General features: G+C 44.5%; 1 protein-coding gene across 1 annotated transcript; it reads left to right on the top strand.

Moving 5' to 3' along the window:
- Nucleotides 1–186: 186 nt before the first annotated feature.
- LOC131948754 (uncharacterized) lies at nucleotides 187–26,838 on the top strand. The gene is made up of 16 exons (XM_059310434.1): nucleotides 187–257; nucleotides 477–567; nucleotides 1,255–1,291; nucleotides 2,356–2,427; nucleotides 5,399–5,484; nucleotides 5,782–5,851; nucleotides 6,576–6,725; nucleotides 7,442–7,609; nucleotides 8,973–9,061; nucleotides 10,185–10,247; nucleotides 10,682–10,817; nucleotides 13,337–13,417; nucleotides 15,250–15,360; nucleotides 20,006–20,144; nucleotides 22,368–22,494; nucleotides 23,640–26,838. The coding sequence occupies exons 2-16, from the start codon at nucleotides 497–499 to the stop codon at nucleotides 26,836–26,838; spliced, it is 4,599 nt and encodes a 1,532-aa protein (XP_059166417.1). The 5' UTR covers nucleotides 187–257; nucleotides 477–496.
- The last annotated feature ends 1,002 nt before the right edge of the window (nucleotides 26,839–27,840 follow it).

Here is a 27,840-nt window from a genome sequence, read left to right as displayed (position 1 = left end):
CAGTAATGTAAGGGCCTACATCCAGAGAAAACATTGTAAGTAATGTAAGGGCCTACATCCAGAGAAAACATTTTAAGTAATGTAAGGGCCTACATCCAGAGAAAACATTGCGCAAATTTCCAAAAGAAAAACACGGGGCACGCGTGAAGTTTGCACACAGCCGCACCGAGCGGAAGTGCAGCACAAGTTCAGCGATTTAAGTTGACCAGCAAGTTGTTTGTTTACAAAAACTTCCCGCCTGTTATTTCACACACAAGGTACAACTGAACGGGGTAGATAACGTTGGAGGCTACGGCGAACACATAGACACCTCACACAAAGACCAAACACCTCACACAAACACCTCACATAAACACCTCACCTCACACAAAAACCCCACCTCACACAAACACCTCACCTCACACAAACACCACACACAGACACCTCACACAAACATATATATATATATATATATATATGAATATATATGAATTAAGGAGAGCCGTGCCCTGTGAAGATGAGGGCACGATTCACCCAACGACATCACAGACCACTGCAGTCTGACCCCAAGAACAAGCACAGGATCATGTGAGTCAAACCACAACATAACAACAACACTCGACCACAACATCACAACCACCACCCTCGACCACAACACCACAACCACCACCCTCGACCACAACATCACAACCACCACAACATCACAACCAGTACACATGACCACAACATCACAACATCACAACCACCACACTCGACCACAACATCACAACCACCACCCTCGACCACAACATCACAACCACCACAACATCACAACCACCACACTCGACCACAACATCACAACCACCACAAAATCACAACCACCATAGCATCACAGCCACCACAAAAGCCACAGCTAAAACAAATGCCACAACCACTTAGCTACAGCAATCCTAGGATCCTTTAAATTTCATCTGTCTACACTGGTAGGGTTATGATCAACAAAATTTCATCTGTCTACACGGGTAGGGTTATGATCAACAACATTTCATCTGTCTACACTGGTAGGGTTATGATCAACAACATTTCATCTGTCTACACTGGTAGGGTTATGATCAACAACATTTCATCTGTCTACACAGGTAGGGTTATGATCAACAACATTTCATCTGTCTACACTGGTAGGGTTATGATCAACAAACTTTAAATTTCATGTCCACAATGATCAACAACTTTTACAAGAGACTAAAGAAAAATGTTAATGTAAAATTCTAAAAACATTTTCAACAAAAATTTCAGACGGCTAACTGGGAGAAGCTCAAAAAAATCCTTAAAGGTAACTAACATAATATATTTGACATCGACATATATATGTAACAGAGCAAGAAAACAAATATATCGCGAAACATGTATAGCCTCCTCTACTGTTTTTGTTGTTGTTGTAGCTACGTTCAGCATTTGACGTTAGAATGTTGTTGTTTGTTTGTTAAAGTGGTGAATGTTGTTGTTTGTTTGTTGAAGTGGTGAATGTTGTTGTTTGTTGAAGTGGTGAATGTTGTTGTTTGTTTGTTGAAGTGGTGAATGTTGTTGTTTGTTTGTTAAAGTGGTGAATGCTGTTGTTTGTTTGTTGAGGTGGTGAATGTTGTTGTTTGTTTGATGAAGTGGTGAATGTTGTTGTTTGTTTGTTGAAGTGGTGAATGTTGTTGTTGTTTGTTAAAGTGGTGAATGTTGTTGTTTGTTTGATGAAGTGGTGAATGTTGTTGTTTGTTGAGGTGGTGAATGTTGTTGTTGTTTGTTAAAGTGGTGAATGTTGTTGTTTGTTTGATGAAGTGGTGAATGTTGTTGTTTGTTGAAGTGGTGAATGTTGTTGTTTGTTTGTTGAAGTGGTGAATGTTGTTGTTTGTTTGATGAAGTGGTGAATGTTGTTGTTTGTTGAGGTGGTGAATGTTGTTGTTGTTTGTTAAAGTGGTGAATGTTGTTGTTTGTTTGATGAAGTGGTGAATGTTGTTGTTTGTTGAAGTGGTGAATGTTGTTGTTTGTTTGTTGAAGTGGTGAATGTTGTTGTTTGTTTGATGATATGGTGAATGTTGTTGTTTGTTTGATGAAGTGGTGAATGTTGTTGTTTGTTTGTTGAAGTGGTGAATGTTGTTGTTTGTTTAATGAAGTGGTGAATGTTGTTGTTTGTTTGTTGAAGTGGTGAATGTTGTTGTTTGTTTGTTGAGGTGGTGAATGTTGTTGTTTGTTTGTTGAAGTGGTGAATGTTGTTGTTTGTTGAAGTGGCGAATGTTGTTTGGAATAATCTCTAGCCCTGAACTAACCCAAGACATTAACCCTGAACACTAGACCTGACCTCTAACCTTGACCTCTAACCTAGACCTCTTACCTTGACCTCTAACACAGGAACCTGGAGAGAAAAGAAACTGGGCCAGCTACATTATGTGCTGCGCCAAGAATGACGTGGAACAAAAACAGGTTGGTTTTTTCTAGATTTCTTTTGGGGATTTCTTTTGGGGATTTCTTTTGAGGATTTATTTTTTGAGGATTTCTTTTGAGGAATTCTTTTGGGGATTTCTTTTGGGGATTTCTTTTGGGGATTTCTTTCAGGGATTTCTTTTGGGGATTTCTTTTGAGGATTTCTTTTGTGGATTTCTTTTGGGGATTTCTTTTGAGGATTTCTTTTGTGGATTTCTTTTGAGGATTTCTTTTGGAGATTTCTTTTGGGGATTTCTTTTGGAGATTTCTTTTGGGGATTTCTTTCAAAATAAGCATTTCAAATGCCTACTTTTAATTTTAAAATTTCCTAAGGCACTAAACCATAGGTTCCCAAATTTTTGCGAGTGGCGACCCCCTTTTATACAAAGTAAGTCACCCACGACTCTATAGAATTAAAAAGTTGAAATTATTAAGGATTAATATGATTTTCTAGTATAATTTTAATTTAAATTACTTTTGATAACTGTTTTTAATGCGAATGGTGAAATTTTATGCTTTAACTTAACTAGCCTCAAAATTCGCGGTTGAGTTCTTAAATATGTAGACACAAAAGGAACTAAAACTTGAAAGACAATCAATTTCACGTTTGGTTATGAACTACACGAAAATTGTGTGAGCAGGTTTTCATTAAACACGGTACGTGATGAAAATACCCCGAGATTATTACGAAAAGAGATTCTAATATTCGTTTTCTTTTCCCCGACTCCTCAGCTTAAGCCTATTCTGCTGTTCCAATATATCTGCTAGGTATGCTGGTCTCTCCAACCACTATTCTTCGTTAAAGTATATCAAAAGGTCTTATTTCCCTTGCACTTCCAAGAACAACCTTTAATCTTTCAATTAAAAACGCGATTCACAACATTTCCTTTTGACAGCCAGCGTACTGTACTGAGGAAAAGGAGAATTCGTCTCTTTGCACAGGTCTTTAAACAGACGGGTGAATAGGGCTGCAGATCTAATATATAAAGCTCAATTCTGTATGTAAAAATAAATGTGTTTGTCGTGGATACTTCGATGGATTTAAGTGTTAGATTATTATCGTGCTCAAGGTCTAAATTTAATCTGAGTTAAAAAATTACTACTGTATGTGTGGGAAATAATTTTCATTTTTCATACTGATAGTAATAATTGTCGGCATGTTCATTAAACACAATTTTAAAAGAAATATAATCTTTTACATAAATTCTAATTATGTCTGAAAATTATTTATATTTAGTCCTTTAGCACTTACTTCCCTTTGATAAATTAGGAAAACACAATTACTGCCCTTTATAAAACATTGCATTAGTGGAAAAGAATTTACTTTTATTACTTTGTTTTGGTGTTGGGAAAAAAATAATTACATAATTAGCGGGGATTGATCAAGTGCAAATGTTGTAGGCATTTTACGGATAAGCTTGGAGTATTATAATTGTTCATTTGGTTTGGTTTGGCACCTACGTTCGTTTAAGTGAGGGCAAAAGACTATGAATAAGTTGGGGTACTATAGTAGTTTATTAAGCTGAAACAGGCGATTCTGCCCCGGGCTAGACTGTGAGCTCTTTGCGTTTATGTTCGCGTTAGTGGTTGCGTTTTGATTTGGTTCGTTTTTGTTCTTTCTTTTTTCGTTTGTGTTTTTTTCTTTGGGTTTGTATTTGTGTTTGTGGTTGGTTTTGCGTTTGGATTTGGTTTGTTTTCGTTTGCTTTTTCGTTTGTTTTTTTTCTTTGTGTTCGTATTGGTGTTTGTGGTTGTGGTTGGGTTTGTTGTTAGGTTTTTGTTTTCGTTTGCTTTTTTGTTTGTTTTTTCTTTGTGTTTGTATTGGTGTTTGTGGCTGTGGTTGGGTTTGTTGTTAGGTTTTTGTTTTCGTTTGTATTTGTAATTGTGATAGCGTTATGTTTGCGTTTTGTTGTTTTGGTTTTGGTTGGTTGTGGTTTGGGTGGGCAATGCCGGGTTTATGATGATTACTAAACACACAGGTAATGGTCTTTAACAGAAAGGTTTTTCACAGAAGCCAGAGCAAGGCCTGGCCGGGACGGCTAGTTTAATATAATTTACGACTTTTACTATCAAATTAAGTGCGTCTAGCAAAAGAGTCGGGAGAATCTTGCTTGCAAAATAGAAACTCCTCTTTGCTATTATCAGAATGAATAATTTTTATTTTAAGACAAGCAAGTGCGAACACGAACTCACGTCAGTTGACTCATCAACTTGAAAGGCAAACACTTGGCGAAAGCTTGATTTCATTCAATATTTGTTCTTTAACATCTACGGAGAAGACGGAGATGTGTGCTATACGCCGCTAAATAGTATTATTGGAAATAGGTATTTGTTGCATGTTCAATATGCAGGGTTTGATGAGATTTTCTCTAATGCGACTTCATATAATGATTGCACTAATGCTGTGTTTCCTTGGTGAAAACTTCCTGTTCGACCAAGTCTCTGACGTTTGCAACTAGCTTCATGTCGACGAAAGAACTCTATATCTTTTTGGTGTGTTCCGAATGACTCATCTCAAAATGACTAAGAACAATATAAAAACTTCAATTCTCTATTAATGTCTAATTTTTTTTATTATAAAAACATTAAAATTGAAAAAAAAAGTTTTGCATAAAACATTAAAATTGAAAAAAAAAGTTTAGCATAAAACATTAAAATTGAAAAACTTGAACATTTTTTTTTGTATAAAACATTAAAATTGAAAAAAAAATGAAAAACAATAGTTTTGTATAAAACATTATAATTGAAAAAAAAATAGTTTTGTATAAAACATTCAAATTTAAAAAATTGGAAAAAATAGTCTTATATAAAACATTAAAATTGAAAAAAAATAGTTTTGTATAAAACATTAAAATTGAAATTTTTTTTTGTATAAAACATTAAAATTGAAAAACAAAATTGTTTTGTATAAAACATTAAAATTGAAAAAAAAAGTTTTGTATAGGGCCTTAAAAAATTAAAATGAATTTTCAGCGATCAGCACGTATCATGTCCAATGTATCGATGACGTCACTGGAATTTGAGCTTTGTCGCGAGACAAAAGCTCTCACTGACCTTGGGTAAGTTTTGTGTGTGTGTTAAAGTGGTGAATGTTGTTGTTTTTTTTTTTGTTATTTTTTCAGCATTTGTTATTTTGTCAGAATTTGTTATTTTGTCAAGTACCACGACTATAAAAATAATTAATTTCGTTTCCTCTTTTTCATAGTTATCTACCTATCTTTCTCTATATATCTTCACATAAATCAGCTCTCTCTATTTATATATATATATATATATATATATATATATATATATATATATATATATATATATATATATATATATATATATATATATATATATATATATATCCACAGGTTTTCATTTGATGGAACTGTTTTATCCATGACATTCGAAGACTTCCCGTTCTTTACGGAGAAATTTTTTGTGAGTTTAGTGTTGACAGTTTGTTGTCGTCGTTACTCCTTCAGACATTGTGAAACACTGTCACACACTGTCATACACTGTCACACACTGTTACACATCTTTACAACGAACGACGTGCCAAAAGTTCTTAAAAAAATTGATTCCTTACGCAATAACCTATTTGATCAATGTAAAAATTTCCTTAAAGACTCCTCACGAAAATCGTCACATTACCTTAAACTAGTGACAATTTAAGCGCAATTTCCTTAATTAATTTTTTATGACCGAACGAAAGGATATTTTTGAAAACTTTCTTCGGCAATATTGTTTTAAATTATGGCAGGAATCGATTGGTAAATGTTTCAAGTCGCTAAGTGGTCTGGTTGCCGAGACATGGGCCAAAAACTGCATTTTTCGAGGTTTTTTGGCTTTTCCGGGAAATCCAGGAAGGGATTCCGGGAATTTTTTTGGCCCACAATCATCCTCGAAACTTGCTTAACATATTTGCTTTTGAATCTAGTCCTCAATATTGCTTCGTTGAGGAGGAGATACGACTTAAAGCTGCGGACACACATCCATCCATCCCCAGAAATAACGAATTAATAATCGCAATTGTCAGTATGGAAATTGCGCTAAAAAATGGTTACAAAAATTGTCACGTAAAGGACGACTAGAAGTGTCACATTATGGCACATCATGACGTCTTCACGGTCACGTGATGATAAATCAGTTCCATCTTGCCCAGAAAACAAAGTTCGTCCAGCCGGAGCCGAGGCCCCACCCCCAGATCTCGAGACCCCTCCCCCAGAGTGAAAAGATCACGACAGGCAAGATGCTGCACGTTCGAGATGTCTTCCACTTCGTCTACGTTTTCAGGGAGCTGGACTACGCCGTGGTAAGTGAATTAGGCCGTGGTAAGTGGATTAGGACGTGGTAAGTGGATTAGGCCGTGGTAAGTGGATTAGGCCGTGGTAAGTGGATTAGGACGTGGTAAGTGGATTAGGCCGTGGTAAGTGGATTAGGCCGTGGTAAGTGGATTAGGCCGTGGTAAGTGGATTAGGCCGTGGTAAGTGGATTATATATAATTCAATTAAAATTTAGGTTGAACTTTGTGTTGTACGAAATTTGTAAGACTTCAAAATAGGTTTTAATATTATTGGCGATCATATACATCAGGGGTTCCCAACCTTTTTTTTTTTACTCTAGAGCACATTCTAAAATATCGGTAGGGTGGCGGGCACCACCTATTTTAAATCGACAAACTCCTTCCAGAGGCGTAGCGACCCTTCCCGTCACCCAGGGACAAAACTTTCGATTTGCACCCCCCCCCTCAAACTTTCGATTTCCATCTCCTTCAACCTTTCAATAATGTTTATGAAAAAAAATTCTGTCTCTGTCGAATAGTGAGAGGCGGGCACATACGAATCGTTCGGCGGGCGCCATGGCGCCCGCGGGCACAGGGTTGGGAACCCCTGATCTACATATTATTTAACATTGCATATACATTGTATATATATATATATATATATATATATATATATATATATATATATATATATATATATATATATATATATATATATATATATATATATATATATATATATATAGGTGTATGCAGCTTGCCGCCGCAACACGAAGGAGTGGCTGTGGATCAAAGTTGTGAAGAAAAGCGCCGAGTCTGCTGGCCCTAAGCGAATCACAAATGAAGTGAAATGTTTGACACTACTTAAGGATCAACCGTTTTTTCTTACCATGCTATCGGCCTTTCAGACAAACGTAAACTAGCCTAATGTAACATAAACCATTAAACTTGTCAGCTTTTCAATCTGCGACATTTGACAGAACTTTACTGAGGTTAGGTTAGGTTAGGTTTGCCTGTCGCCCCTCTTGGGACATAGGCCGCTTACAAGAGCTTTTCAGGCGCCTCCGTCCTGGGCTAGTCTCTCCAACTGTCCCCAAGTGTATCCAATCTTCTTGGTGTCTTCTTCCAGGTCACGTCTCGAGGTCTTTCTTGGTCTGCCTCTTCTCCTCCTGCCCTGTGGATTCCAGGTTAGGGCCTGTCTTGTTATGCTGGATACAGGCTTCCTGAGTGTGTGGCCAAACCATTTCCATTTTCTTTGAAGGATCTCTACTTCAGCTGGCAGTTGATTTGTCCGTTGCCATAGAACATCATTTCTGATGGTCTTAGGCCAGCAAATTCACAGGATCTTTCTGAGGCATGCATTTATAAATGATTGTATTTTCTTTTTATTTATAGCAGTTATTCTCCATGTCTCAGCTCCATAGAGTAAAACAGGTTTTACTAGTTTGTCGGTTTTATCTTGCATTTGCTGTTGTGTGTGAGAAAGAAGGGTCAGGTCGTCAGCAAAGTCCAGGTCATCCAGCTGGCTCCACAGTGTCCACTGTATACCGTTTCGCATTTTCTCTGTTGTCACCTTCATAATCCAGTCTATGGCCAGCAGGAACAGGAATGGTGAAACTAGGCAACCCTGCCTTACTCCGGTCTGTACTGGGAAGGCCTCTGTTGGCCATGCACTACTCTACATTTCAGACCTTCATATGAAGACATAATAATGTTGACTATTTTCTGTGGCACCCCTTAGTGTCTCGACAATTTTCACATTGACTGTCTATCCAGACTATCAAAGGCCTTCTCACAATCTATGAAATTAATGTTAAATGTTCACAGACTGTAGAGGGTTAAATGTTCACAGACTGTAGAGGGTTAAATGTTCACAAACTGTATAGGGTTAAATGTTCACAGACTGTAGAGGGTTAAATGTTCACAGACTGTAGAGGGTTAAATGTTCACAAACTGTATAGGGTTAAATGTTCACAGACTGTAGAGGGTTAAATGTTCACAAACTGTATAGGGTTAAATGTTCACAGACTGTAGAGGGTTAAATGTTCACAGACTGTAGAGGGTTAAATGTTCACAGACTGTAGAGGGTTAAATGTTCACAAACTGTATAGGGTTAAATGTTCACAGACTGTAGAGGGTTAAATGTTCACAGACTGTAGAGGGTTAAATGTTCACAGACTGTATAGGGTTAAATGTTCACAGACTGTAGAGGGTTAAATGTTCACAGACTGTAGAGGGTTAAATGTTCACAAACTGTATAGGGTTAAATGTTCACAGACTGGCTACTACCTAGTCTCGCCATACCAGGCCAGCTGTACCATGGAGGATCTGATTCAAAGCAGGGAATTTTCTACTGATGACGTCAGGTAATTTCGAAGTTGTCACAAGTAGCTTGCTGTTTTGACAACCATTAGTACAATCTTTTCTCGGCAGCACATTAGGCAAGCCAACAAAACCAAGTACTCAAGAAACAACGAACGTTGACAGCACTATTAGGGTTCGGCGTGGTCGAGTCGGTAAAGCTTATGGTTGCTAAACCGAAAAGTCTCGAGTTCGAACCCTCGGGCAGATGAGGCTCGTTAGCTGGGGACAGCCACTCTTCTAGGAGAGACAACTCCAAAATCAAACATCTGCTGCCTTGTAGTTTGTTCTTGTTTGGACAAAGGCTATGGAAGCAAATCCAAAAAGAAAAGCAGGCTGAAATCAGAGTCAATGGCCTCAATGGCGCATAACCAGTTGACACGTATCCTTAATTGTGATGGAGGCGTGGTCGAGTCGGCAATAGCTCATGGCTGATAAATTCGAAAAAAGTCTCGAGTTCAAACCTTCTGGCAGATAAGGCTCGATACCTTCCAACACTAAAAAATTAAGAACGAAGAAGACAGCACTATGACCATTGTTATTTATCAGCATAAGGGACAAGATGATGTTATACAAACACACATTCACTCAGCTGAATCAAATACCCAGCATAAGGGACAAGATGGTGTTATGTATAACATAATGTGTGTTTGTATAACATCATCTTGTCCCTTATGCTGGGTATTTGATTTGACACATTCACTCAGCTGAATCAAATACCCAGCATACGGGACAAGATGATGTTATACAAACATACATTCACTCAGCTGAATCAAATACAAACACACATTCACTCAGCTGAATCAAATACCCAGCATAAGGGACAAGATGGTGTTATACAAACACACATTCACTCAGCTGAATCAAATACCCAGCATAAGGGACAAGATGATGTTATACAAACACACATTCACTCAGCTGAATCAAATACCCAGCATAAGGGACAAGATGATGTTATACAAACACACATTCACTCAGCTGAATCAAATACAAACACACATTCACTCAGCTTAATCAAATACCCAGCATAAGGGACAAGATGATGTTATACAAACACACATTCACTCAGTTTAATCAAATACCCAGCTTAAGGGACAAAATGGTGTTATACAAACATATTTTCCACAGGTTCTACGCAGCAGAGCTGTCTCATGCTATAGTTTATCTACATCGAATGACGATCATCCACAGGTAGGTTGCTGTGATCTTCTGGTAGGTTGGTGTCTTAATCTACAGGTAGGTTGGTGTCTTAATTCACAGGTAGGTTGGTGTCTTCTAAGTTGATGTGTGCGTCCTCACGTAGGTTGCTGTGATCTTCTGGTAGGTTGGTGTCTTAATCTACAGGTAGGTTGGTGTGTTCGTCCCTAGGTAGGTTGGTGTCTTCTAAGTTGATGTGTGCGTCCTCACGTAGGTTGCTGTGATCTTCTGGTAGGTTGGTGTCTTAATCCACAGGTAGGTTGGTGTGTTCGTCCTCAGGTAGGTTGGTGTGTTCGTCCCTAGGTAGGTTGGTGTAAAAGCTACAGGCAGCCTGATCTGTTAATGTCTATTTAGTTAAGGTTGTGTATGATTAACATGTTCAGAACTTTTAAAATTTTAATACGTGCCATCTTTGTAAATCTTGTCAGAGCCATCAACGCTAGAAACATCATGATCGACAAGGAAGGTCATCTATTTATAGCTGATCTAGGACTGGTCATCTTCGAATGTAACTCCAAAGAGAAAATCCCTGATACAACCTCACTGACCTACTTCGCTCCAGAGGTAACAGAGTTGTCAACACCACGTTTCACGTGACGCTAGCAGAGGCGTAGTGACCCCTCCCGGCCTCGAACTTTCAATTTGGCTCCCCCCATATATATATATATATATATATATATATATATATATATATATATATATATATATATATATATATATACTAGCTGCATACCCGTGCTCCACCACGGTGAATCTTTTTCAAATGTACCAACTTGGGAACAGGTCGAAACTAAACACAAACACAAAAGAAAACACAAACCCAATGAAAATGCCAACGCAAAAAAAAAAAAAACATAAACACAAACGCAACTCGCAAACACAATAGAAAAAAAACAAACGCAATGCAAACACAAATGCAAACGCAAAAAACAAACGAAAACGAAAACGCAAAGGCATAACACAAACACAACTTAAATGCAAACCTAAACACTTGTGCTCACCGTCTAGCCCGGGGCGCTAAATCGGAACCGGCCGGGACGCCGGCGGAACCGCCTGATTGAACTTTGTTAACTACTATAATACCCCAACTTATTCATAAAATAAACAAAAGGCAATATTTAAAATATCCATGTTTTACCTACCACAGTGCCTTTTTTTTTCAATCCATCCTAAATATAATATTCTAAAAATAATGTCCTCTTCCACGTCCGCAGAATTTACATTCACATTTATTTATTAGCGTGGGTTGAATTTCTTTTTAAATTACCTCCCCTGGCAAAATTTTAAAAGATTTTAATTAATTAGTTTTTTTACCCTACTGTTATTAAAATGTATCCGATTGCTCTGGTAATCAAAGCGAAAATATTATTTGACATTGATCCATTTAGTATGTTTTAGCAATGTGCGTTTATTTAATATTTTATTCACGTTATGCTAAAGAGTAAAAACAGTGCCAAATATACACAATTTTTTAGTCCTCATATAAATAAACCCTACCTTACCACGTAAAATAAGACACTGCAATGCAAGTAAAAAGCACGACATGATATGTGTTTGCTTTAAAGTTCTTAAAATCTATAGCGATGACGGAATGACTGACACACTACCAGCATATATATATATATATATATATATATATATATATATATATATATATATATATATATATATATATATATATATATATATATATATATATATATATGTGTGTGTATACGACAGTCCGGAAAAGATTTTATAATTACGCTTTTGATTTACATTTTCGTTCCCTGAAACTTTGCTCAACGCCAATAAATTCTCTTTAACATGCGCCATTCTTTCAATTACAGATTAGTATTGTAAGAAAAAATATTCTCATCAGAGTTTAGAGCGAAGTTTGTAGCAGACGCGAATTCGTTTAGGCCAGTCTTTTATGTTCTATATTCGGAATAAACTTTGTTGATGATATGTTACATAGTTGGATAATACGTTTTTAAGATAATCGAAAAGGTGGTAATTAGGGCACAATATCAGAAAGACAGTAAATAACATCATTAAGCAGGTAAGAGAATCATAAGAATCGTATAAAGAATTAGTCGCGTCATTTCTTAACTAAACTGGCTAGTAAAATAGTACATTACACGTTAATACAATTGGTTTCTATTCTAAGTATTAAGCGCTTTATCTACTCACCGTTCCAGTATAAATCCTTCCAATTTGCCTTGGCAAAAAAGCGCCCCCCCCCACCAACCACCTTTTTCTTATTTTACTGCTACACAATATGCTTTAATAAAATTGGTTTATTTTCTAAGTTTTTTAAAAGAGTTATCTTCTCAACAAATAAGTTAAAATCCTTGCAATTTTTATTGGCAAAAAAAAAAAAACGCCCCCCCACGCGTCCCCGCCATCTTGAGTAAAGCTACAACGTCGGTAGAGAGGATTTTAACGTCACTACTTTTATTCTTTCATACAATCGTATAATACGCTTTAATACAATTGGTTTCTTTTATAAGTTTATTAACTCACCATTCCAGTGTGAAGCCTTCCGACTTTATTCAGCGAAAAAGTGCCCTCCCTTGCCCCCCCCCCCCCCCCCCCCTTCCTATCTAGGAAAAACTGGAAATCGGTTTTTGCCGGCGGTTTTTGCCGGTCACTGTTTCTGAAAGGTATATGTTTTACAGTTACACATTCTTAACTTTGTTTATAATTCAAAACTGCAGCTTAAAATGAGCTTTACATTTTTTCTACCCCTTTTGGCGCCCCCCCTAGGGTCAGCGCCCGGGGCGGCTACCCCCCCTCACTCCGCCCAACCACCCATGCTACCCAACTGGACACCAGCTACACATGTCATTTGACGTCAGCTACATCTGTAACGTGACGTCAGCTACATCTGTAGCGTGACGTCACCTACATCTGTAACGTGACGTCACCTACATCTGTAACGTGACGTCACCTACACCTGTAGCGTGACGTCAGCTACATCTGTAGCGTGACGTCACCTACATCTGTAGCGGTAGCGTGACGTCACCTACATCTGTAGCGTGACGTCACCTACATCTGTAACGTGACGTTACCTACATCTGACCTGTATTAACTCTCCTCAGATTGTGCTGGGCTCTATCTATACATCAGCTATCGACTGGTGGTCATTGGGGGTCTTAGTCTACTACATGATGTACAGGGTGGTAAGTCTAGGGGTCATTGGGGGTCTTAGTCTACTACATGATGTACAGGGTGGTAAGTTTAGGGGTCACTTGGGGGTCTTAGTCTACTACATGATGTACAGGGTGGTAAGTCTAGGGGTCACTTGGGGGTCTTAGTCTACTACATGATGTACAGGGTGGTAAGTTTAGGGGTCACTTGGGGGTCTTAGTCTACTACATGATGTACAGGGTGGTAAGTCTAGGGGTCACTTGGGGGTCTTAGTCTACTACATGATGTACAGGGTGGTAAGTCTAGGGGTCATTGGGGTCTTAGTCTACTACATGATGTACAGGGTGGTAAGTCTAGGGGTCACTGGGGTCTTAGTCTACTACATGATGTACAGGGTGGTAAGTCTAGGGGTCATTGGGGTCTTAGTCTACTACATGATGTACAGGGTGGTAAGTCTAGGGGTCATTGGGGGTCTAGGGGTCACTGGAGGTCTTAGTCTACTACATGATGTACAGGGTGGTAAGTCTAGGGGTCATTGGGGGTCTAGGGGTCACTGGGGGTCTTAGTCTACTACATGATGTACAGGGTGGTAAGTCTAGGGGTCATTGGGGGTCTAGGGGTCACTGGGGGTCTTAGTCTACTACATGATGTACAGGGTGGTAAGTCTAGGGGTCACTTGGGGGTCTTAGTCTACTACATGATGTACAGGGTGGTAAGTCTAGGGGTCATTGGGGGTCTAGGGGTCACTGGGGGTCTTAGTCTACTACATGATGTACAGGGTGGTAAGTCTAGGGGTCATTGGGGGTCTAGGGGTCACTGGGGGTCTTAGTCTACTACATGATGTACAGGGTGGTAAGTCTAGGGGTCACTTGGGGGTCTTAGTCTACTACATGATGTACAGGGTGGTAAGTCTAGGGGTCACTTGGGGGTCTTAGTCTACTACATTATGTACAGGGTGGTAAGTCTAGGGGTCACTGGGGGTCTTAGTCTACTACATGATGTACAGGGTGGTAAGTCTAGGGGTCATTGGGGTCTTAGTCTACTACATTATGTACAGGGTGGTAAGTCTAGGGGTCACTTGGGGGTCTTAGTCTACTACATTATGTACAGGGTGGTAAGTCTAGGGGTCACTGGGGGTCTTAGTCTACTACATGATGTACAGGGTGGTAAGTCTAGGGGTCGCTAGGCGAGCGGTCTATAAAGTAGATCAAGTAGAGTTGATGTGACATTTAAAGGCATTATGTGTGGTCAGCCGCCATTACTTTCACGGTGTTGTGTCTGTCCGGGGGTCACTTGGTGTCCTTCTGGGCCTCACTGGGGCCTCTCTGTCCGGGGATCACTGTGTGTCCTTCTCACTGGGGCCTCTCTGTCGGGGATCACTGTGTGTCCTTCTCACTGGGGCCTCTCTGTCCGGGGATCACTGTGTGTCCTTCTCACTGGGGCCTCTCTGTCCGGGGATCACTGGGTATACGTCAGGGTTATTGTATGACTGGGGCTGACTGGTTTACTGGGGGTCATCCGCTGTTTTAGCTGAATGGTGGGCCTAGATTAACCGAGATTTGACTGAGGTTTAGAATCTTAAATAACAGGTGATTATGTCCCCTGTCTCCTCAACCGATTATGTCCCCTGTCTTCTCAACCGATTATGTGCCCTGTCTCCACAACCGATTATGTCCCCTGTCTCCTCAACCGATTATGTCCCCTGTCTCCTCAACCGATTATGTGCCCTGTCTCCTCAACCGATTATGTCCCCTGTCTCCTCAACCGATTATGTCCCCTGTCTCCTCAACCGATTATGTGCCCTGTCTCCTCAACCGATTATGTCCCCTGTCTCCACAACCGATTATGTCCCCTGTCTCCTCAGCTCCCGTTTGACGGCACCAACCTGATGCTGGTCATCAGCTCGATCCTGGCCAGCGAGCCGGTGTACAAGACACAGAGGGACAACATTTGGGCTATCAGCTTCTGTAGGGCTGTGAGTTCTGTCTCGCTAGTTGTTGTGTGTGTGTGTGTGGGGGGGTGTACAAGACACAGAGGGACAACATGTGGGCTATCAGCTTCTGTAGGGCTGTGAGTTCTCTCTCGCTAGTTGTTGTGTAGGGGGGGGGGTGTACAAGACACAGAGGGACAACATGTGGGCTATCAGCTTCTGTAGAGCTGTGAGTTCTGTCTCGCTAGTTGTTGTGTGTGGGGGGGGGGGGTGTACAAGACACAGAGGGACAACATTTGGGCTATCAGCTTCTGTAGGGCTGTGAGTTCTGTCTCGCTAGTTGTTGTGTGTGTGGGGGGGGGGGGTGTACAAGACACAGAGGGACAACATTTGGGCTATCAGCTTCTGTAGAGCTGTGAGTTCTGTCTCGCTAGTTGTTGTGTGTGGGGGGGGGGGGGTGTACAAGACACAGAGGGGCAACATTTGGGCTATCAGCTTCTGTAGGGCTGTGAGTTCTGTCTCGCTAGTTGTTGTGTGTGTGTGGGGGGGGGGGGTTGTACAAGACACAGAGGGACAACATTTGGGCTATCAGCTTCTGTAGGGCTGTGAGTTCTGTCTCGCTAATTGTTGTGTAGGGGGGGGGGGTGTACAAGACACAGAGGGACAACATTTGGGCTATCAGCTTCTGTAGGGCTGTGAGTTCTGTCTCGCTAGTTGTTGTGTGTGTGTGAGGGGGGGGGGTGTACAAGACACAGAGGGACAACATTTGGGCTATCAGCTTCTGTAGGGCTGTGAGTTCTGTCTCGCTAGTTGTTGTGTGTGGGGGGGGGGGGGGTGTACAAGACACAGAGGGACAACATTTGGGCTATCAGCTTCTGTAGGGCTGTGAGTTCTGTCTCGCTAGTTGTTGTGTGGGGGGGGGGAGTGGTGTACAAGACACAGAGGAACAACATTTGGGCTATCAGCTTCTGTAGGGCTATGAGTTCTCTCTCGCTAGTTGTTGTGTAGGGGGGGGGGGGGTGTACAAGACACATAGGGACAACATTTGGGCTATCAGCTTCTGTAGGGCTGTGAGTTCTGTCTCGCTAGTTGTTGTTGTGTGTGTGTGTGGGGGGGGGGGGGTGGTGGTGTACAAGACACAGATGGACAACATTTGGGCTATCAGCTTCTGTAGAGCTGTGAGTTCTGTCTCGCTAGTTGTTGTGTGGGGGGGGAGTGGTGTACAAGACACAGAGGGACAAGATTTGGGCTATCAGCTTCTGTAGGGCTGTGAGTTCTGTCGCACTAGTTGTGTGTGTGTGGGGGGGGGAGTGGTGTACAAGACACAGAGGGACAACATTTGGGCTATCAGCTTCTGTAGGGCTGTGAGTTCTGTCGCACTAGTTGTGTGTGTGTGGGGGGGGGGGGAGTGGTGTACAAGACACAGAGGGACAACATTTGGGCTATCAGCTTCTGTAGGGCTGTGAGTTCTGTCTCGCTAGTTGTTGTGTGGGGGGGGGGAGTGGTGTACAAGACACAAAGGGACAACATTTGGGCTATCAGCTTCTGTAGGGCTGTGAGTTCTGTCTCGCTAATTGTTGTGTAGGGGGGGGGGTGGTGTACAAGACACAGAGGGACAACATTTGGGCTATCAGCTTCTGTAGGGCTGTGAGTTCTGTCTCGCTAGTTGTTGTTGTGTGTGGGGGGGGGGTGTACAAGACACAGAGGGACAACATGTGGGCTATCAGCTTCTGTAGGGCTGTGAGTTCTGTCGCGCTAGTTGTGTGTGTGTGTGGGGGGGAGTGGTGTACAAGACACAGAGGGACAACATTTGGGCTATCAGCTTCTGTAGGGCTGTGAGTTCTGTCTCGCTAGTTGTTGTGTGGGGGGGGGGGAGTGGTGTACAAGACACAGAGGGACAACATTTGGGCTATCAGCTTCTGTAGGGCTGTGAGTTCTGTCTCGCTAATTGTTGTGTAGGGGGGGTGTACAAGACACAGAGGGACAACATTTGGGCTATCAGCTTCTGTAGGGCTGTGAGTTCTCTCTCGCTGGTTGTTGTGTAGGGGGGGTGTACAAGACACAGAGGGACAACATTTGGGCTATCAGCTTCTGTAGGGCTGTGAGTTCTGTCGCGCTAGTTGTGTGTGTGTTTGGGGGGGGAGAGTGGTGTACAAGACACAGAGGGACAACATTTAGGCTATCAGCTTCTGTAGGGCTGTGAGTTCTGTCTCGCTAGTTGTTGTTGTGTGTGTGTGTGGGGGGGGGGTGTACAAGACACAGAGGGACAACATTTGGGCTATCAGCTTCTGTAGGGCTGTGAGTTCTGTCTCGCTAGTTGTTGTGTGGGGGGGGGGGGGATCGGTGTACAAGACACAGAGGGACAACATTTGGGCTATCAGCTTCTGTAGGGCTGTGTGTTCTGTTTCGCTAGTTGTTGTGTGTGGGGGGGGGGGGTGTACAAGACACAGAGGGGCAACATTCGGGCTATCAGCTTCTGTAGGGCTGTGAGTTCTGTCTCGCTAGTTGTTGTGTGTGTGTGGGGGGGGGGGTGTACAAGACACAGAGGGACAACATTTGGGCTATCAGCTTCTGTAGGGCTGTGAGTTCTGTCTCGCTAATTGTTGTGTAGGGGGGGGGGTGTACAAGACACAGAGGGACAACATTTGGGCTATCAGCTTCTGTAGAGCTGTGAGTTCTGTCTCGCTAGTTGTTGTGTAGGGGGGAGTGGTGTATAAGACACAGAGGGACAACATTTGGGCTATCAGCTTCTGTAGGGCTGTGAGTTCTGTCTCGCTAGTTGTTGTGTGTGTGTGAGGGGGGGGGGGGGTGTACAAGACACAGAGGGACAACATGTGGGCTATCAGCTTCTGTAGGGCTGTGAGTTCTGTCGCGCTAGTTGTGTGTGTGGGGGGGGGAGTGGTGTACAAGACACAGAGGGACAACATTTGGGCTATCAGCTTCTGTAGGGCTGTGAGTTCTGTCTCGCTAGTTGTTGTTGTGTGTGTGTGGGGGGTGGGGGGGTGGTGGTGTACAAGACACAGAGGAACAACATTTGGGCTATCAGCTTCTGTAGAGCTGTGAGTTCTGTCTCGCTAGTTGTTGTGTAGGGGGGAGTGGTGTACAAGACACAGAGGGACAACATTTGGGCTATCAGTTTCTGTAGGGCTGTGAGTTCTGTCTCGCTAATTGTTGTGTGTGTGTGGGGGGGGGGGGTGTACAAGACACAAAGGGACAACATTTGGGCTATCAGCTTCTGTAGGGCTGTGAGTTCTGTCTCGCTAATTGTTGTGTGTGTGAGGGGGGGGTGTACAAGACATAGAGGGACAACATGTGCGCTATCAGCTTCTGTATGGCAGTGAGTTCTCTCTCGCTAGTTGTTGTGTAGGGGGGGGGGGTGTACAAGACACAAAGGGACAACATTTGGGCTATCAGCTTCTGTAGGGCTGTGAGTTCTGTCTCGCTAGTTGTTGTGTGTGTGAGGGGGGGTGTACAAGACATAGAGGGACAACATGTGCGCTATCAGCTTCTGTATGGCAGTGAGTTCTCTCTCGCTAGTTGTTGTGTAGGGGGGGGGGGTGTACAAGACACAAAGGGACAACATTTGGGCTATCAGCTTCTGTAGGGCTGTGAGTTTTGTCTCGCTAGTTGTTGTTGTGTGTGTGTGGGGGGGGGGTGTACAAGACACAGAGGGACAACATTTGGGCTATCAGCTTCTGTAGGGCTGTGAGTTCTGTCTCGCTAGTTGTTGTGTGGGGGGGGGGTGTACAAGACACAGAGGGACAACATTTGGGCTATCAGCTTCTGTAGGGCTGTGAGTTTTGTCTCGCTAGTTGTTGTTGTGTGTGTGTGGGGGGGGGGGTGTACAAGACACAGAGGGACAACATTTGGGCTATCAGCTTCTGTAGGGCTGTGTGTTCTGTCGCGCTAGTTGTTGTTGTGTGTGTGTGGGGGGGGGGGAGTGGTGTACAAGAGACAGAGGGACAACATGTGGGCTATCAGCTTCTGTAGGGCTGTGAGTTCTGTCTCGCTAGTTGTTGTGTGTGTGTGGGGGGGGGGGTGTACAAGACACAGAGGGACAACATGTGGGCTATCAGCTTCTGTAGGGCTGTGAGTTCTGTCTCGCTAGTTGTTGTGTAGGGGGGGGGGAGTGGTGTACAAGACACAGAGGGACAACATTTGGGCTATCAGCTTCTGTAGGGCTGTGAGTTCTGTCTCGCTAGTTGTTGTGTGTGTGTGGGGTGGGGTGTACAAGACACAGAGGGACAACATGTGGGCTATCAGCTTCTGTAGGGCTGTGAGTTCCGTCTCGCTAGTTGTTGTGGGGGGGGGGGTGTTACTGTGTAGCTGGTTATTGTCTGGGGGTCACTGTGTAGCTGGTTATTGTGTGTGGGGAAGGGGGTCACAGTGTATCTGGTTATTGTGTAGGGCGGTCACTGTGTAACTGGCTATTGTGTGTGGGGGGGGGGGAGAGGAGTCACTGTGTTGCTGGTTATTGTAGGGGGGGGGTTCACTGAGTTATAAAAAGGATTTTTACTTAGTTTCATCATGTTAACCAAACATCGTTGCAAACTTTCAAGCGTTTTACACCAAAAAACGTCAATCACAAATTGGAAAGATCTTCAGTCGTCTCTTATCTGTTGCCTATCCTCTGTCGTCTGTCCTCTGTTGTCGGTCCATACAACTGCTACTACAATTATTTCAATGGCAGCTGTTAAACAAGAACCCCGCCAAGAGGCTCGGCTACGGCAAATCTGGCAGCTTGAAAGTTCTCAATCACCAATTCTTTAGACCAATCGATTGGGCACATATCGATCAGAAGCTCTTGGTACCGCCTATGGTGCCAGAAGGTAAGCACAACCATCATGCAAGACAGACGACTAATGTTCGAACCCCTTGCTAGACAGACGACGAATGTTCGAACCCTTTGCTAGACAGACGACGAATTTTCGAACCCCTTGCTAGACAGACGACGAATGTTCGAACCCCTTGCTAGACAGACGACGAATTTTCGAACCCCTTGATAGACAGACGACGAATGTTCGAACCCCTTGCTAGACAGACGACGAATGTTCGAACCCCTTGCTAGACAGACGACAAATTTTCGAACCCCTTGATAGACAGACGACGAATGTTCGAACCCCTTGCTAGACAGACGACGAATGTTCGAACCCCTTGCTAGAAAGACGACGAATGTTCGAACCCCTTGCTAGACAGACGACGAATGTTCGAACCCCTTGCTAGACAGACGACGAATGTTCGAACCCCTTGCTTGAGCTAAGTTCGTCTGTATGTGTGGAACCGACATAATTAAGCTACTTAGATTAATTAAGATAGATCAACAGGTTTTCAATGGTAACATTTGATCATGAGTTCTCCATTGGAAAGGAGTTCATTATGTCATTCCCTATTGTTTCCACGAATGTTTATCTTTAAGAAATGATACAGACCACTGAAAAATCTAAGAAAACATACATTAATTCTTTAAACTACGATCACAGTATTTTTAAGCCAGTGTAAATGTTTTCACGATGAAAATGAACGTTCTTCAAACTTAAGTTTGTTTTGTTCATTTGTTTTAACGGCTAATAACTGAAAGTAATTTTTTTTTATCCATGGCAACAATCATTTTGCCAACCTCTATCTCTCCCAGCGAACGCGCCAACCCTCTCTCCCCCAACTAACGTGCCAACCCTCTCTCTCTCTCCCAGCTAACGTGCCAACCCTCTCCCAGCTAACGTGCCAACCCTCTCTCTCTCCCAGCTAACGTGCCAACCCTCTCTCTCTCTTCCAGCTAACGTGCCAACCCTCTCTCTCCCAGCTAACGTGCCAACCCTCTCTCTCTCCGAGCTAACGTGCCAACCCTCTCTCTCCCCCTGCTAACGTACCAACCCTCTCCCAGCTAACCTGCCGACCCTCTCTCTCTCTCAGCTAACGTGCCAACCCTCTCTCCCCTAGCTAACGTGCCAACCCTCTCTCCCCCAACTAACTCGCCAACCTTCTCTCTCTCTCTCCCAGCTAACGTGCCAACCCTCTCTCCCATAGCTAACGTGCCAACCCTCTCTCCCCCAACTAACTCGCCAACCCCCTCTCTCTCTCTCCCAGCTAACGTGCCAACCCTCTCTCTCTCCCAGCTAACGTGTCAACCCTCTCCCTCCTAGCTAACGTGCCAACCCTCTCTCTCTCCCAGCTAACGTGCCAACCCTCTCTCCCCAGCTAATGTGCCAACCCTCTCCCCAGCTAACGTACCAACCCTCTCTCCCCCAGCTAACGTGCCAACCCTCTCTCTCCCAGCTAACGTGCCAAACCTCTCTCCCCAGCTAACGTGCCAACCCTCCCCCAGCTAACGTGCCAACCCTCTCTCTCCCAGCTAACGTGCCAAACCTCTCTCCCCAGCTAATGTGCCAACCCTCTCTCCCCCAGCTAACGTGCCAACCCTCTCTCTCCCAGCTAACGTGCCAAACCTCTCTCCCCAGCTAACGTGCCAACCCTCCCCCAGCTAACGTGCCAACCCTCTCTCTCCCAGCTAACGTGCCAAACCTCTCTCCCCAGCTAACGTGCCAACCCTCCCCCAGCTAACGTGCCAACCCTCTCTCTCCCAGCTAACGTGCCAAACCTCTCTCCCCAGCTAACGTGCCAACCCTCCCCCAGCTAACGTGCCAACCCTCTCTCTCCCAGCTAACGTGCCAAACCTCTCTCCCCAGCTAATGTGCCAACCCTCTCTCCCCCAGCTAACGTGCCAACCCTCTCTCTCCCAGCTAACGTGCCAAACCTCTCTCCCCAGCTAACGTGCCAACCCTCCCCCAGCTAACGTGCCAACCCTCTCTCTCCCAGCTAACGTGCCAAACCTCTCTCCCCAGCTAACGTGCCAACCCTCCCCCAGCTAATGTGCCAACCCTCTCTCCCCCAGCTAACGTACCAACCCTCTCTCCCCCAGCTAATGTGCCAACACTCTCTCCCCCAGCTAATGTGCCAACCCTCTCTCTCCCCCAGCTAACGTGCCAACCCTCTCTCCCCCAGCTAATGTGCCAACCCTCTCTCCCCCATCTAACGTGCCAACCCTCTCTCTCCAGCTCTCACGACGTTGGCCAAAAACCCCGCTGAACTGACCAGTGTGTGTCCTGCAGGCTCGGACACGTCGCTGGCCGACTGGTTGACCATCTCCACAGACAAGGACAAGAAATACATGGTGCACTTTAGGTGGGTCTGCACTTTAGGTTGGTCTGCACTTTAGGTTGGTCTGCACTTTAGGTTGGTCTGCACTTTAGGTTGGTCTGCACTTTAGGTTGGTCTGCACTTTAGGTTGGTCTGCACTTTAGGTTGGTCTGCACTTTAGGTTGGTCTGCACTTTAGGTGGGTCTGCACTTTAGGTTGGTCTGCACTTTAGGTGGGTCTGCACTTTAGGTGGGTCTGCACTTTAGGTGGGTCTGCACTTTAGGTTGGTCTGCACTTTAGGTTGGTCTGCACTTTAGGTTGGTCTGCACTTTAGGTTGGTCTGCACTTTAGGTTGGTCTGCACTTTAGGTTGGTCTGCACTTTAGGTTGGTCTGCACTTTAGGTTGGTCTGCACTTTAGGTTGGTCTGCACTTTAGGTTGGTCTGCACTTTAGGTTGGTCTGCACTTTAGGTGGGTCTGCACTTTAGGTTGGTCTGCACTTTAGGTGGGTCTGCACTTTAGGTGGGTCTGCACTTTAGGTGGGTCTGCACTTTAGGTTGGTCTGCACTTTAGGTTGGTCTGCACTTTAGGTTGGTCTGCACTTTAGGTTGGTCTGCACTTTAGGTTGGTCTGCACTTTAGGTTGGTCTGCACTTTAGGTTGGTCTGCACTTTAGGTTGGTCTGCACTTTAGGTTGGTCTGCACTTTAGGTTGGTCTGCACTTTAGGTTGGTCTGCACTTTAGGTTGGTCTGCACTTTAGGTTGGTCTGCACTTTAGGTTGGTCTGCACTTTAGGTTGGTCTGCACTTTAGGTTGGTCTGCACTTTAGGTTGGTCTGCACTTTAGGTTGGTCTGCACTTTAGATTGGTCTGCACTTTAGGTTGGTCTGCACTTTAGGTTGGTCTGCACTTTAGGTTAGTCTACACTTTAGGTTAGTCTACACTTTAGGTTAGTCTACACTTTAGGTTAGTCTACACTTTAGATTAGTCTGCACTTTAGATTGGTCTGCACATCTTGTGACTAAAACCCCTGTATGCTCTGACTATGCCCCTGTTAGCTCTGACTATGACCCCAGTTAGCTCTGACTATGACCCCTGTAAGCTCTGACTATGATCCCTATTAGCTCTGACTATGGCCCCTGTGAGCTATATGACCCCTGTTAGCTCTGACTATGACCCCTGTCTGTCCCCAGCTACCTGCCGCCGCCCGGCCAGTCTATCCTGTTTGAGCGGAGCAAGCACCTGCTGAACATGGACTCGCGCTCCGCCGTCCTGTCCGTGGTCAACATCGCCAACCGGAACTGGTTCAGGAACCGGCACAACATGGCGTGCTTGCGGCGGCTGAAGGAGGCCCTGGAGACGCCCGTGTTGCCGGTCAACACCTACCTGAGCCGCTCCCAGGTCTTCAGAGATGAGCTTCAGCAAGAGATGGGCGAGCTGAGCGACCTGACGCTGGAGCTGCCCATCGTCCTGTATGCCCATCAGCACAACACAAACCAGATGCCCATTGGCTTGTCTGGGCACCTGCCGAACGCAAACATGAACGCAGTGAAGTCACGTGACTCGCAGTCCGATGGTCAGCCGGATGGTCAGCCGGATGCGAGTGAGGGATACGAGCAGACAGCAGACGATACCGTGCACGTGGACTGTAACAACAGCCACACGACCTGGGTGGACGACCACGCGAGCCAGGGACACGAGAACACCACCCAGACCAGCAGGGGCGATAACCCAGATGCCGAGAGCTCGAAAAGTGACTCCATCATCCTGGAAGGCGAGGCGAGTCCCACATGTTGTACAAACCCGAGTACAGGTGTGACGAGACTAGCCGGGGGTGCAGGAGCTACAGGTGTAGCTCTCAGGACACATCAAGTCCTAACACGTAGTCTAGCCACCCCTTCTTTTGGGTTGGCCACGCCTCCGTCTGTGTTAACCAATGAGAACTTCTCTAGGACTGCTGTCAACAGAGGCGTGTGTCCTCCGGGGGTACATGTTGAGCCACCATATTTCTCACAGTCTCCTTTATGGGGGTCGGGGCGTCCGTCTGTTGGTTCTGGCGACCATTCCAACGTCATCACGTACAGCGACCGTCCATCTGACCAGAGAGCCAGACACGAGAGTAAACGCCCACCAAACCTGGCCCGTGCTGGTGGCCCATCTCAGGCTGCCAGCCTCGCCCCGGCCGACAGGCGCTGCTCCGCCTGGCCTGGAGCACGGCTCAATGAGCCACACGATGGCAGGCGAAGGTTGGCCCTGCTGAAGCCAGCAGCGAGCCGCCCAAGCTTCCAGTACTCGTCGTTTCTCCATTTCCTCGCCACAAAACTGGAAGAACACGCTGAAAAAGACCAGCTGCATTTCCTGAGCACCATCTACAGTACAGACTACGATATGCCCCTGCAATCAAGCGACAGACACGGATCTCCTGACTTGCACGTATCCGCGCCAGCCCAGATGTTCCCCGTCACTATTTTACCCTCCGGCTACCGTTCCAACGAGGTGTTGAGGTACGACAGTAAAATCAACCTGAAGACCCAGCCCAAGCCGTCCATCCTGAGCAAGCTGCTACAGCGAACGTTCAGCGTCTCCTACAAGCGGAGACGGAAAAAGAAGCGATGGGTCATCAGGTCCGCCTCGAGACCCGGCCAGCTGGGCAGCTGGCTCAAGCTCAAGCTGGCCACTCTCTGGAACCGGCCCGCCCCCATCCCCGACATGTGCTCGCAGGTCAGCTCCTCGTCTGGGCCGAGTAGCGGCTTCTCGCAGGGCTCGCTGGTCGACTCGGTGGAGGAGTTCCAGAGGGCGCTCCTAGCCTCGTCAGAGGACGACGTCCCCACATGCCCCACACAGCTAACCCACACATCCAGCCCCACACAGCTGACCCACACATCCAGCAGGCGAGGCAGATTTCCAATCCAGTTACAGGACACAACCTACGACATCGACGTGTTCACTGACGTCACATGCCAGCCTCAATCTACCTTGATGAGATGCCTCAGGGACGACGATCACACTGTGTACACCCACGTCCTCAGTGGCTCAAGTGATGTCGGACATGGCTCAAGTGATGGTAGACATGGCTCAACTGATGTTGGACATGGCTCAACTGATGTTGGACATGGCTCAACTGATGTTGGACATGGCTCAACTGTTGTCGGACATGGCTCAACTTTTGCTGGACACGGCTCAACTGTTGTCGGACATGGCTCAACTGTTGTCGGACATGGCTCAACTGATGCGGGACATGGCTCAACTTTTGCTGGACACGGCTCAACTGTTGTCGGACATGGCTCAACTGATGCGGGACATGGCACAACTTTTGCTGGACACGGCTCAACTGTTGTCGGACATGGCTCAACTTTTGCTGGACACGGCTCAACTGTTGTCGGACATGGCTCAACTGATGTTGGACATGGCTCAACTGTTGTTGGACATGGCTCAACTGATGCGGGACATGGCTCAACTTTTACTGGACACGGCTCAACTGTTGTCGGACATGGCTCAACTGATGTCGGACATGGCTCAACTGTTGTCGTACATGGCTCAACTAGTGCTGGACATGGCTCAACTGATGTTGGACATGGCTCAACTTTTGCTGGACATGGCTCAACTGATGTTGGACATGGCTCAACTGATGCTGGACATGGCTCAACTGATGTTGGACATGGCTCAACTGATGTCGTACATGGCTCAACTTTTGCTGGACATGGCTCAACTGATGTTGGACATGGCTCAACTTTTGCTGGACATGGCTCAACTGATGTTGGACATGGCTCAACTGATGCTGGACATGGCTCAACTGATGTTGGACATGGCTCAACTGATGTTGGACATGGCTCAACTATTGTCGTACATGGCTCAACTTTTGCTGGACATTACTCACAAGATCAAGATGGCACAGAGCGCCTAAATATTGTGTCGCTCAATGCAGAACAAGAAGACCTAGAATTGGAACGTGTAACAGGCCTAGAATATACCGCTAGAGTCCTAGAACCAGAAAATTCTACTGAAGGCCTAGAGCCAGAACATTCTACTGAAGGCCTAGAACCAGAGCATTCAACTTCATGCCTAGAACTTGAAAATGTATCACCACAAGCAAGGCACCTTGAACATGAGGCTCAGAATTTACTGGAACGGTCGGCCAACCTTAGCGTTCGAGTCCCCCGGACTGTTGTCTCGACTCGAGGTTTGGGTGTTGCATGGCTGGACGCCATAACGCCGTGTCGTGAAGAAGCTCCCGTACAAAGATACCAGCGATCTACACACTCTCGTGTAGACCATGACTTTTTCATGGATCAAGGCCAAGGTGAAGGTCAACACGTGATAGGTACTCTGACGATTGACTATCTGGTGCCTCCCGTGAATGGTTTTATTTTTAAAAACATTGGCGGAGATTGAAGGAACGAGAGAAGAATTACATTTGAAAAGTTGATAAATTTAAATTTGAAACTTTCGATGTTTTAATAAAGTTAGGTTTTATAAGTCGTCGCTTTTGTCCCCAATCATAATTTATTTAAAATAAAAACAACATAAAAAACGTTTTAACAAGCTTTGATGTACTAACTAGACTACCCGTTATCCTTGAATAACTGTCGGTTACGGGTGTTATCCATAAATGACGTCACGTTTGTTTAACCATTTTCTTTCCCCTCCCCCTCCCCACTGTCTCACATCGTCAAAAAATGCCAGATCATACATTTAAAAAGACGTCACACCTCAGACAAAATGTCCATATCTTTTAAAACACCCGGTTGAGCATGGGTCTGACCACAAAATCCCTTCAAATGCTCCAAAAGGCAATTTTTTTCATTCAAATCTAAAAAGTAGTCAAACCTCATCTACAGAAGACAGAAAATTTATCTTTATAATGCGTTTAGCATTTGAATGGGACCCTTATTCGTTTGGAAAATAAGTAAAAAAGTATTTGGAAATAGACTCTGCATGCAGACCACTTTTAAGATTAGACAAATAAATCATCCGGTATTGTTAGAGTCTTTATTACCAAGTATCGATGACGTCATTATTATTGTGTATTGTTTTCGGCATTAGATTTTTAAATTGTGTATTTTAATCTATAAATCTGCGTATAACATTTTGGGGGAAAAGAACATTATTCTCTACATAATTACGTATATTTTACAGTTTTACACATAGTACAGATGCTCTAATCTAGGGGAACAAACATAAAAATAAGAAATTAAAAAAAAAAAAATAATTATACAAACTTTTCGCTTTTAGTAGCATACTAGACTACCCGTTATCTAGTTAGATAACTGTGGGTTTCGGGGGTCATCCATAAATGACATTCCGTCTGTCACTAATCATCACAAAATAACCCGACCCTACGTTCAAAAAGGCGTCACACCTCAGACGTTTTTTGTCTTTTAAAAACACTGACTT

The sequence above is a fragment of the Physella acuta genome, unplaced genomic scaffold, assembly GCF_028476545.2.
Source record: "Physella acuta isolate Inbredline_101_S28 unplaced genomic scaffold, ASM2847654v3 ptg000658l, whole genome shotgun sequence".
NCBI classification, from domain to species: domain Eukaryota; kingdom Metazoa; phylum Mollusca; class Gastropoda; family Physidae; genus Physella; species Physella acuta.
The sequence above is the reverse complement of the archived record's forward strand: the minus strand, read 5'-3'. Positions and strand labels throughout refer to the sequence as shown.

What these genes read in the sequence shown, in the direction of transcription:
- LOC131948754 (XM_059310434.1), top strand. Translation starts at nt 497, where the DNA reads ATGAGGGCACGATTCACCCAACGACATCACAGACCACTGCAGTCTGAC. An exon ending in GGGAGCTGGACTACGCCGTG is followed by an intron (nt 6,726 to 7,441) that starts GTAAGTGAATTA and finishes ATATATATATAG; the next exon opens with GTGTATGCAGCTTGCCGCCG. An exon ending in TATCGGCCTTTCAGACAAAC is followed by an intron (nt 7,610 to 8,972) that starts GTAAACTAGCCT and finishes AAATGTTCACAG; the next exon opens with ACTGGCTACTACCTAGTCTC.